The sequence below is a fragment of the Nicotiana sylvestris genome, chromosome 6 (assembly GCF_000393655.2).
Source record: "Nicotiana sylvestris chromosome 6, ASM39365v2, whole genome shotgun sequence".
Classification (NCBI taxonomy): domain Eukaryota; kingdom Viridiplantae; phylum Streptophyta; class Magnoliopsida; order Solanales; family Solanaceae; genus Nicotiana; species Nicotiana sylvestris.
Window position 1 is genome coordinate 185,676,957 of NC_091062.1, and position 12,658 is coordinate 185,689,614.

The 12,658-nt window shown below is 37.3% G+C and overlaps 1 protein-coding gene across 1 annotated transcript; it reads left to right on the top strand.

Annotated features, from left to right (window-relative positions):
- The first annotated feature begins 2,225 nt into the window (after positions 1–2,225).
- LOC138871807 (uncharacterized) lies at positions 2,226–3,641 on the top strand. Its single transcript, XM_070149711.1, has 2 exons — positions 2,226–2,231; positions 2,997–3,641. The coding sequence occupies exons 1-2, from the start codon at positions 2,226–2,228 to the stop codon at positions 3,639–3,641; spliced, it is 651 nt and encodes a 216-aa protein (XP_070005812.1).
- The last annotated feature ends 9,017 nt before the right edge of the window (positions 3,642–12,658 follow it).

The window sequence follows — 12,658 nt, forward strand, 5'->3', positions numbered from 1 at the left end:
ACTTCATTTATTAAATCAATTGTTTTCCTAAGTTTTATACGCAATTCGCTTTTTGGGTAGATAAATATTGTATTTACCATAAAAATGGTAGTATTAATCACACGTTGTTTATTTTTATTTTATTTTTATTTTACTCTTTAAACTCATGGTTTTTGAGGAATATAATTCACACGTAAAAATATAATTTGCGGTCAACACTTAATGAATTGTGAATTCTTTTCAAGGAATTTAGAGGCATCTCAAATAGTGATTTCTCATGACTCTTACATTTAAAAATAGATGGATGCAATAAACATTTGTAGAGAATTTATATTACTGTCAAGAATATTTGCATAATTAAGGATGCGTTCGCGTGACTTGATTATACTTCTAAAGGCGATTCGGATTATGCGTTCGCGCAACTTCGAGCAAATTTTTAATAAAAAAGGGTTCTTCGGAGATCATCAATATTAATTTCATATAACCCGAGATGTGCAGTTCACTATTTAATCATACAAGAGCGACAGACGTTCTTAATTTTATTTAAGCACAATTTCGAACTTAAGTCTATTTTTATAATAATAAAAAAAAAATCGAAAAAATAATAATTATATTATCAATATCATTGTGTACACGTGCGCGTGACACAACTCCGCATGTTTTAAAAAATATAATTTATAACACGAATATACGTACGCGTGATTCGATTCAAAGAAGGGTCTTTAAATCTAAATAGAAGCGGTAACAATAAAATCATGCAATAAAAATGTATTTAACAAATCAAAATAATCAAGCCAAACACAACAGTTGAGCGACCGTGCTAGAACCACGGAATTCGGGAATGCCTAACACCTTCTCCCGGGTTAACAGAATTCCTTATCCGGATTTCTGGTTCGCAGACTATAATACAGAGTCATTCTTTTCCTCGATTCGGGATTAAAATTGGTGACTTGGGACGCTTTAAAATTCCCAAGTGGCGACTCTGAAACAAATAAACAAATCCCGTTTCGACTGTCCTTTAATTGGAGAAAACTCCCTACGCCCCTCACGGGGGCGGAAAAAGGAGGTGTGACAGCAGAGATGGTCACATATAAAATCTGTAAAAATAAATAAAGGTTTCAAGCATGTCTCTTTTGTTATTTTTCATAAACTGGCCAGAACTGCAAATGTGCAAAAGGAGTCTTTAAGCACATTGCAACCTACTTGGAACATCTCAATTTTATATGCATCAATACTATAATAGATAGTAAAGACAAATAACACATGAATAAAAAAGTGTTTGATCAACCAAGGATTTATTTTACATATGAACTACAACAAGATATATTTAAACAATAAAGAAATTTAGCTAAGCACTCATTTATTTAAATGGATATGCTCCCAACAATCAAGATGAGTTCAAATCTTCTTGTTAATGTAAAAACATCTGCAACATAAGATTAAAGAATTACCTGAGTCGCAGAATAATAAATACATCAGCAAAGAATGGAAGCTCAACAACTAAAGCAGCATAAAAATAGCAGCAAAACCAACAGCAAATTTGTGTTAAAACAACTCGAAAACTCAGAGAAGAAACCCAGAAGCAAACTCTAAAGAGGACTTACACTTTTCTAAAAAAAAAGGTTTGCACTTTAAGATTCACTCTTAAGACTTACAATTTTAGCCTACTAAAGGATGCTTCAGCTGCTAATTTTTTTTTTGTTGTTGTATGTTCAAAAGAAGAAAATGATCCCCTTCCAAAATGTGATGGAGTCCCCTCTATATATCAAAACAACCAGCTGTTTCAAAAAATAAAAAATCAATCTTTTTGAAAGATTTTTCTACAAAATCTGCTCTTAAATTCAAAAAGCAAGACTTTCTAGTTTAAATCTTGTCAAGTATTTCAAACAAAATTTGCTCTCCACTATTCAAAGATAGACTTTATTCAAATAATGTCCAAATGTCTACATTTTCTTACCAAACAATTTGACTTTTGAGTGTTGTACTCAAAGAGTCTTAAAGCAGTAAACAAACAACCAAACAAGTATCATATACTCTTAAGTATTTTTCATTACCTCACTTTTATCAATACAAAACTATTTTATTACTTCAACAAGTGCAAAAACAGAAAAGTTAACATTTCAAACTTCAAAAACTAATGCTAAAATAATTAATAATAGACAAAAATAAAATCTGAAAATTAAAAAAAAAATCAGCCATGAAAAAGAATAGTATTTTACCATTTTACACATCAAAAGGCCGAAAAAATGGTGGTATGCCAAAGAGGGTGTTCCGGGAGGCCGCCGGAATTAGGCCGGATTTTGGTTGCCGGATTTTTGGGGTAGAATTGACATCAATAGCTAGGTCTTGAGGGGCTCTATCCATTGATGTAGGTATTTTGGGGTGGTAGTGGTTGGAGCTTCAAAAATTTGGGCAAAAAAATGACGAAAAAATTTCCTAGATCTAAGATTCAAGGAGTTGAGGGATTTTTTAGGATTTTGTTTGGAGATATAGAAAGAGGAAGTTGTGGAGATTACGTGGCGTGAATTTGGAGGTGTTTGGAGGTGGTCCGCCGCCGGCGGTGGGCGGAGCTGGGGGGCGTAGAGAGAGTGAAGAGAGAGAGAAGAGAGAAGAAGGAGAGGGAAAGAAGAGAGAGCAAATAGGGGGAAAATGGGGCAACTTTTTGGGGATTTTAGGCTTTAAATACCTAGGATAAAGATCAAACTAGGACCGATGGATTAAATCAAGATGGGTGGATGAGATTGAATCTTGTCACTTAATCAAAACGACGTAGTTTCAAGACAAAACTACGTCATTTTAAGCTCTTCTTGGCAGCCCCCTTTTGGGCCTGATTTGGGCTCTTTGGGCTCAAATTTTGGGCCAATTTTGGCACAATTTTAATTAAATTATACTAGCCCAATCCGTACCCCGTTTATCAAATCATTACTCAATTCTTAAAACCTATACATATACAAATAAGAACAAACACATACGCACACATACTGACAAACACATTAGAGGCATTGGTGCCTACTCAGGGAGGAAGTTCAGCTCCTCAAGCTACCTTACTGACACAAGCACCTGCACAAACTCGGACTTTTGAGAATAAAGAAGTATCCCTACAAGAGTTTTTGAAATTGAAATCACCAAAATTCATAGGTTTCGATAATTCAGCAGATCCTCAAAGTTTCTTGGATGGGACACTTAAGGCATTACGTGCTCTTGAATGTTCTAATGAGAGAGTCGTGGAGTTCGCAGCATACAAACTAGAGGATATGGCCATCACATGGTATGAAACTGTATTGCTAGGAAGGCCAGAAGGAGCAGCACCACTGACATGGGACGAGTTCACTAAGTTCTTCAAGAATCATTTTCTTCCAGATAGTCTGATGCAACAATATGCTAGAGACTTTGAGAGATTGGTTCAGACTCCAGATATGGATGTGTCAACATATAACACTAAGTTCTGTAAGCTGGCTATATATGTTCCTCACTTAGTGCCTACCAAAGAAGCTCGAGTTCAGAGGTTTGTTGATGGATTGGTTGGTCGTCTATACACTGCAGTAGCCCCACGGATGAAGACTTTATCCTACTCTGATGTAGTCGACCTTGCTAGAAAGATTGAAAATAAACGACGTGAGGAGCATGCAACTAGTGATTTACGTAAGATACCATGCCTATAATATTAAAATCAGCTTAATATTTAGATAACATGCCTATAGAGATAAAATAATTGAAGTTCAGTTTTTGTTACAGCATGTATTCACATTCTTCTTCTTAGATATCATGCCTATAAGTTCATGAGTAAGCTTTTATAACTAGATACCATGCCTACAGGGATTAAAATCACCTCTAATAGAAATCATGCCTATAGAACTTAAAATCAGTTTAGTTAAACAAATCAGTTAATTCATGTTCGAATTGGTTTAATTAACTGTTCATTTCTTTAAATGAGTTTTTAAACACTGTCTAAATTAATGTCGCTAGAAAACATGTCTATAGGATCTCAAGTTGTCCGCTTAAAAATTTCTCGCTATTTTACTACATTCCTAATAGATATCATATTTTTTTAGGACATCACTATTATGCCTAGGCAAGCCTGTAGGGCGATTAAAATTCTGCAACTATAAAATTGTGCTTTGTTATTTGAGACTGCTCAAATTTAACAGGTCTAAAATCAGTAGGCAAACTAATAGGTCTTTGCCACTTTGTCCTAATTCAATACTGTATAATCCCTGCTCACTAGATATCATGTTCTAGTATTTTCTATTAAATACCTGACTGTTGTTTGAAGACGTGCTTTTACTTGTTATATTTGTGGAGGTGACTGTGAGCCTGTAATATGTTCTCTTTAAATGAATTCCTAATTGTTCTTGATTGACGCCTAGACTTTTATCCTTTAAAACCTTAGGAAGGTCTAGAACTTTCCAAAAGTAGAGGTCCTAAAATACCTCCAAGGCCACGAGTAAGGTAAGGGTAGTGCACACATAGGGAATTTTCAAGGTTGCTAGAGTGCTTTAGGCTACGACCAAGGGGAGGGAATTGGGTAGTAAGGATATGATGACTATGCGCTAATGTCACGTGTATCCCCTCATTGAGGAGTGACTATCGGGCATTGTGTGGGGGTGATCTTATAGGCTAACCAACCTAGGACCCCTCTTTCCCAATTCTCAATATCTAAGATTTACTTTTTCTCTATATATGCAATTTGTTTTCTCCTTTTATCTCATTACTTGAGTCATACAATGTCCAAAACACGCCTTTATTTGCAAGCATGTATTTAAACTATTTATTTGGTAAAATAACTAATTCATATAAGTATAAGTTCAGCTGGGACCCACCGTTGTGGACCGCGAGGGGTTTCTAACACCTTCCCCTCAAGGTTATTTCGAGCCCTTGCCCTAAATATCTGGTCATGCAAACTAGGCTTAGAGTTAATCGCTCTAAGTGCCCAACGCACCATAATCCGTTAGGTGGCGACTCTTCAAAAACCCAAATTCACTAAAAAAATGAGTTATTACCCCCATGAACGTCGGAACCCGGACTTCTCTCTCTCCGCGGAGAGAAAAAAGGGGGCACGACAGCATGACGACTCTGCTGAGGATATTTTAGGCTCTTACCATAACGAACTTATCTTTTATGAATTAGTCCAAGCATGCCTTATCCCGTACCTTTTCCCCTTATTTGAATTTAACTGCCTATTTTAAGCATTTATGATTCTTTTATTCCTGAAACTGACTTGACTCTTTGTTTTCTTTTTCTGTAACTGTCTTTCAATTATTTAAATACTGTATTTATTTTTTTTACTACATGCAAATACTTGACTACATGCTATTTATTGTTGCATAAATCATGCTCCGCATCATATTCCACTCGTGCGTATTAAATCCTATAGGAACGCTTGATGAGTGATTGCACTCTTCCTATTTATTACCCTTAAATTCGGAAAGGCTTATTTGCGATAAAACTAGTCGATCAGCGGTGCAGTCGACGGTTCCATACCTTTCACCCTCAAGTTGTCCGCTTGAGGGTACCAGTCTAGACCCCCATAGTAACCTTACTCTGATTATAATTGTGCATGCATCATGGTCAAACCTAGTCGGATTAATATGTTGTCCACATAATAATTCTTTAAGACAAGCCTTATCCAAAAGTCCACCGGAGTTTCTATAATCCCAACGGACATAACCACGTTCTGTGCATTGATTTGGAGAACTAAATGCCAATTTGCTAATCATGAATGTATAAATAGTCAAGTCCGGTGGGGGAAGGGCCTAACTCTTTCATTTGTAGAAAATGTGGCACGAGGTCCCCAGATTAGGTATGGTTAGCAACATTCCACCATTGCTGCTAGATTGGTGGAAGGACCTTTCCTCAAGTGACAAGAAACATGTAAGGAAGTACCTGGGTAACTTGCCTTTCCCCCATAGAAGACAAGATAATAGGGACCATCATCTTCTGGACATCGTAATTCTGGGCAGATATATGCCACTACTCCAGTCTGCCAGACTTGTGGTAGATCACATTTGGGCCAATGTCGTATTCTAACTGGAGAGTGCTTTCGGTATGGCCAGTTGAGACATCACTTGAGGGATTGCCCTCTACCTCTGAGAAATTTCAACCAGGCTTCTATTCAGTCAGCTGCACCGACTCAGAATACTCGTAATACTTCAGGTGCTACAGGTAGAGGAAATAGAGGTCGAGGTGCTGGAGACCGTGCTACTGTGAATCAAGGACAGGGGAATGTTGGTAGAGGTCAGGCGAGAGTTTTTGCATTTACTAGACAGGATGCTCAGGCCTCGAATGTAATGGTTACAGGTATTCTTTCTGTCTGTTCATTTGATGCACTTGCGTTGATTGCTCGGGGATCTACTCACTCCTATGTGTCGTCGTACTTTGCTTTGAGATTTAGTAGACATCCTGAGCAATTGAATGATCCTTTTCTAGTTTCTACCTATTAGAGAGTCTCTGTTAGCTGAATACGTGTATCGCGCTTGTCAGATTAGGGTTGAGGATAGAGATACTCTAGCTGACCTTATTATACTTGACATGATTGACTTTGACATGCTGATGGAATGAATTGGTTATCTTCTTACTATGCTATAGTCGATTGTCATGCAAAGATAGTTAAGTTTGAGATACCAAATGAACCTAGTTTTATTCTAAGAGGGAGTGAGGTTCCAGAGATTTGCAAAGTTGTATCTTTTATGAAAGCTCAACGACTTCTGAAGAAAGGTTGCTTGGGTCTCTTAGCTATTGTAAATGATACAAGAAAGGAAACAGTTAGTATAGAAAATTTACCAGTAATGAGAGATTTTTTTATGTATTTCTTGAAGATTTACCAGGATTGCCTCCAGTACGAGAAATATACTTTGGTATTGATTTGCTACCTGACGCACAACCGATATCGATACCCCCATATCGAATGGCACCAGCAGAGTTGAGGGAGCTAAAGCAACAGTTACAAGATTTGTTAGATAAGGGTTTTATTAGACCTAGTGTATCGCCATGGGGTGCACCAGTACTGTTCATAAAGAAGAAAGACGGATCCCTGAGAATGTGCATTGACTACAGGCAGTTGAACAAGATAACAATACGTAATAAATATCCTTTGCCTCGTATAGATGACATGTCTGATCAGTTACTAGGAGCTGCTCACTTTTCAAAGATTGACCTCCATTCTAGTTATCATCAACTTAGAATCAAAGATGAAGATATTTCTAAGACTACTTTCAGAACTCGATACGGGCACTATGAGTTTCTTGTGATGCCTTTCGGACTGACTAATGCTCCAGCGACATTCATGGATTTAATGAATAGGGTGTTCAAGCCATTTTTGGATAGATTTGTAATAGTATTTATTGATGATATCCTGATATATTCTCGTAGCCAAGGAGAACATGAGGATCATCTCAGGATTGTGTTGCAGACATTGCGAGAACATCGGCTTTATGATAAGTTCTCGAAGTGTGAATTTTGTCTCGACTCGGTAGTATTTCTAGGACATGTTGTGTCTAAAGATGCAATTATGGTAAATCCTAAGAAGACTGAAGCTGTGCAGAACTGGCCCAGACCTACTTCTCCTACAGAGATTCACAGCTTTTTAGCTTAGCAGGCTATTACAGGCGCTTTGTGCAGGATTTCTCCAAAATAGCAGCACCACTAACCAAGCTAACACAGAAAAATGCAAAGTTTCAACGAACGGAGGAATGTGAGCTGAGCTTTCAAAAACTCAAAACATGTTTGACAACTTCACCAATATTAGCCTTACCATCAGGTTCTGGAGGATTAACAGTATTCTGTGACGCCTCGAGGGTGGGATTAGGATGTGTTCTCATGCAAAATGGTCGCATTATTGCTTATGCTTCGAGACAATTGAAAGAGCACGAGCAAAACTACCCTATACATGATTTGGAGATGGCTGCAGTGGTATTTGCTCTAAAAATTTGGAGACATTATCTATATGGCGAAACTTGTGAGATTTATACTGACCATAAAAGTCTGAAGTCTATCTATCAGTAGAGAGATATAAATCTTCGGCAGCGTCATTGGATGGAACTACTCAAAGACTATGATTGTTCTATTTTGTATCATCCTAGAAAAGCCAATGTGGTGGCTGATGCATTGAGTAGAAAATCTATGGGGAGTTTGGCACATATAACCCCTGCAAAGAAACTTTTGGCCAAATATAAATAGAGACTAGAAGATACATGTATCAGATTTAGTGTCGGAAATTCAGAGGCATTGTTGGCATGTGCTCAGGCTAAGTCTTCATTAGTTGAGCGCATTAAGGCCACCCAATATGAGGATGAACGATGACGTAAATACAGATATGAGGTCTTAGCTGGTAAAAGCAAGGATATGATTGTTGAAAGTGATGGTGTTCTTCGAATGAGTGACAGACTATGTGTACCAGACGTAGATGGGTTGAGACATGTTGTTCTTAAAGAAGCCCACAACTCTAAATACACTATACATCCTGGATCTACAAAGATGTACCATGACCTGAAGCAATTTTATTGGTGGGAAGGTATGAAGAAAGATGTTGCTAACTTTGTTTCTAATTGTTTGACTTGTCAGCAAGTCAAGGCTGAGAATCAGCGACCCGCAGGACTACTACAACTAATTGAGATTCCAGAGTGGAAACGGGAAAGAATTACTACGGATTTTGTCACCGGTCTACCACGAACTCTTAGAGGTTATGATTTGGTGTGGATAATTGTAGATCAACTGACAAAATCAACACACTTTTTGCCGGTGAAGACTATATATGGTGGACTCAGGTATGCATAGATATTTATGAACGAAATTGTCCGACTTCACGGAGTTCCAATATCCATCATCTCTGATAGAGGATCACAATTTACCTCACGCTTTTGGAAATCTTTTCAAGAAGCATTTGGTACACGAGTAGATCTTAGTACTGCATTTCATCCACAGATAGACGGGCAGTCTAAATGTACTATACAGATCTTGGAGGATATGTTGAGAGCTTGCATTCTTGATTTTGGAGGTAGTTGAGATGCTTATCTACCTTTAGCTAAATTTGCTTACAACAATAGCTTCCAGTCCAGTATTCAAATGGCACCGTACGAAGAATTGTATGGTAGAAGATGTCGTTCTCCTATCGGATGGTTTGAAGCTGGTGAGACTAATTTATTGGGACCCGACCTAGTACAAGAAGCTATGGACAAGGTCCAGCTGATCAGACAGAGATTGTTTACAGCTCAAAGTAGACAAAAGTCATATGCTGATAAGAGAAGAAGAGATTTAGTATTCACATTTGGGGATAAAGTGTTCCTACGAGTCTCCCCTATGAAAGGTGTGATGCGGTTTGGGAATAGAGGCAAGTTGAGCCCCAAGTTTATAGGACCGTATGAGATACTAGACGGAGTGGGATTTGTGGCTTATCGTTTGACACTTCCTCGTGAGTTGTCCTTTATTCATCCAGTGTTTCACGTCTCAATGCTAAGAAAATGTATATCAGACTCATCTCAGGTGATTGAAGCACCGATTATACCACTCAATGAGAAATTGTCTTACGAGGAGGAGCCAATGGTTGTTGTTGATAGACAAATAAGAAAACTACGGTCAAAAGAAATTGTGTTTGTTAAAGTTCTATGGAGAAATCATACCGTTGAAGAAACTACTTGGGAAGTAGAAAAAGATATGCAAGCGAAGTATCCCCATTTATTTCAGTCTATAGGTACATACTTGAGTTAAATTCGGGGACCGAATTTCATAAGGTGGGGAGAATGTAATACCCTATATTTCTAATAAGGGTGTATATGGTCATAATAATAATAATAATAATAATAATAATAATAATAATAATAATAATAATAATAATAATAATATAAAAAACAATCTATAAAAAAAAACAAATAAGAATTTAAACAAATAAAAAAAGAGGGAATTCATGAAAAAATGGGCAGAAGCCCATTAGAAAGGAATGAAAAGACGTAAAACAACAAAGCTTTCAACAAAAGCTTTCAAAAACCCTTTTGAAGCAAAAAGCCACAGAAACAAATCGGCAGCAACAAACAAAATAAGAAACGAACAGAGAAAAGAAAAGGGGGGGGAGAGAAGAAGAAGAAAGCTTTGGGCAAAGACCTTAAAAAGAATTGGGAGTTGAAATTAAATGTTTTAAAGCTCTCCTCCGACCCAAGAGGTTAACCTTCTTTCCCAATCTGTTGAATTATTTCATCGTATTTATACAATTTTAGGTAGTACAAAAGAATTCAATATATATATATATATATATATATATATATATATATATATATACACACACACACACACACACACAATTACTATGGATATAACAAAGCTATAAGGGTTTGGTTTAAGCACTGATAGGTCTAATTTTAGAGGAGTAAATCATACTAGTTAGTTTAAAATTGATAGAAGTATGGACTAGTTCTATGATTAAATATAAATTCACAAATTAGACTCAAACAGGAACCCCGATGATTGGGCATTCTAAGTTAGCCATGAATTAGCCTAAACAAGGGAATTAACATGAGATCGATATTATGTAATTATAGATTGATTGGAGGAATTTGTACGAATTGCTCGAGGTGAAACATTTGGTATTTCGGCACGAGTACTGTGAGTAGTAATCTTACCGCAATTTTTGTTTTCATAACTTGCATGATATACACGATTTTTAATATGAATTTGTTACTGATTATTTTGCGTTGCATGTGGGACAAGTCTTTTACTCGATATGAGACCGAATAGTTATTTGACCTGATTACCGTTGTTTTAAATATTCTTGATGTCACTAGATATATTTTACCGTTACTTGAATTTACTGTTATCGAAAGGAAATTATATGATTTGATAAGAACTGAAATGCCCTATATTGTTTTAAAATAGTTTCTATGAGTATATACGGATTACAGAGACAAGTATAAATGGGAGTAGACATTGAAGGATCTCGTAGCTAACGGCGGGTTCGTTAGACCTGGTGCACCTTGTAATTACCGATTACCGTTATAGCCCTCGCTAGTGGGAAGGTAGAACTAACATACCGTTACCGACTTCCCTCGAGTAGGGACTACCGTTATATTTGACTTCTTGCGAAGAAGTCCACAGTTATACCGATTATATGATCCGTTCATTGAAACCTCCCAAAATGTGAATACTGATAGTATACAGTAGTTACCGAGCTTATTACTGAATTGGTAATTATATTTTACTACAAGAAAAGCGTGATGAGATTGAAAATTATTTATTGTTTCTGAAAGGGAATTTTTATATATTTTCTCTTTGAGATACTTGCATATTTCTGACTTGTCCCCAAAAAAACGGTTGTGGTTAAGTGTTATTACTCACTGAGCTAACGACTCATTCTCTGCTAATTTTATTTTACAGAGACAACAGTTGACACAGGTGAGAATTTTGTTAATTAGAGCGCACAGGTTGATATTTCTTGGTGAGCCTCACACTTGTTTGCGTAGGCAGAGATTTTATTTATTGTTATGGTCTTTTCATTGAACTTTTAGAGTCGCTCCATAGTCATTATTTTAGTGTCATGAGTATTCTTTTGTTATTATAGTCTTATGTTGAGTATCATTGTCATTTATCAAAGTTGGAGATAAATTAGTATTTCTAGTGGTTAGTTATGGTGGAGACTTGTATTGGTTAATTGACAAGTTGCCAATTGTTTGGTATGATATTAGGATGTTTGATTGTTGATTTGAGACAGGATAATTTTTGGGATGGTCCAAAAACAGGGGAAACTCTGTCCGATTTTCTGTAAAATTACCGATGAGGCTTACTTGGGAGCACTTTCTCCTAAGCGTCGGTCACAATCCTAAATTGGGTCGTGACAAAGTTGGTATCAGAGCTTAGGCTTTAAGTCCCGAGGCATGGAGCAATTTTAATAGAGTCTTGTTCATAGGTATGTAGGCGCCCATACTTATGATCTTGAGGCTACTGAACATCTAGAAATGTTTTTCCTTCTTTCATTCTTTGATCGTGCGTTGAGATAACTTGAGATTGACTTGGAATAATTCTTTCGTAGATATTTAGGACACACACACCATCATCTGCTGGACGTGGTGCTACCCGGGGTGGCGGTCAAGTTGGGGTTCATCAAACAAGAAGACAGACTGCTCCTCAACCTCAAGTTGGGAACATGGGTCAAACCCAAGCTGTTATGTCAGATCAAGTGCAAGAGCAGGGAGTTCAGGATGCTCCACCACCAGTGCCAACTGTTGTACCTACTATTGCCTTACCTGCAGATGCAGTGGCAAGGTTATTGAATGTGTTAGAGGCATTGGTGCCTACTCAGGGAGGAAGTTCAGCTCCTTATGCTACCTTACAGACACAAGCACCTACACAGACTCGGACTTTCGGGAATAAGGAAGTATCCATACAAGAGTTTCTGAAATTAAAATCACCAAAATTCACAGGTTCCGATAATTCAGCAGATCCTCAAAGTTTGTTGGATGGGATACTTAAGGCATTACGTGCTCTTGGATGTTCTAGTGAGAGAGTCGTGGAGCTCGTAGCATACAAACTAGAGGGTATGGCCAACACATGGTATGGAACTATATTGCTAGGAAGGCCAGCAAGAGCAGCACCACTGACATGGTACGAGTTCACTAAGTTGTTCAAGAATCGTTTTCTTCTAGACAGTCTGATGCAATAATATGCTAGAGACTTTGAGAGATTGGTTCAGACTCCAGAT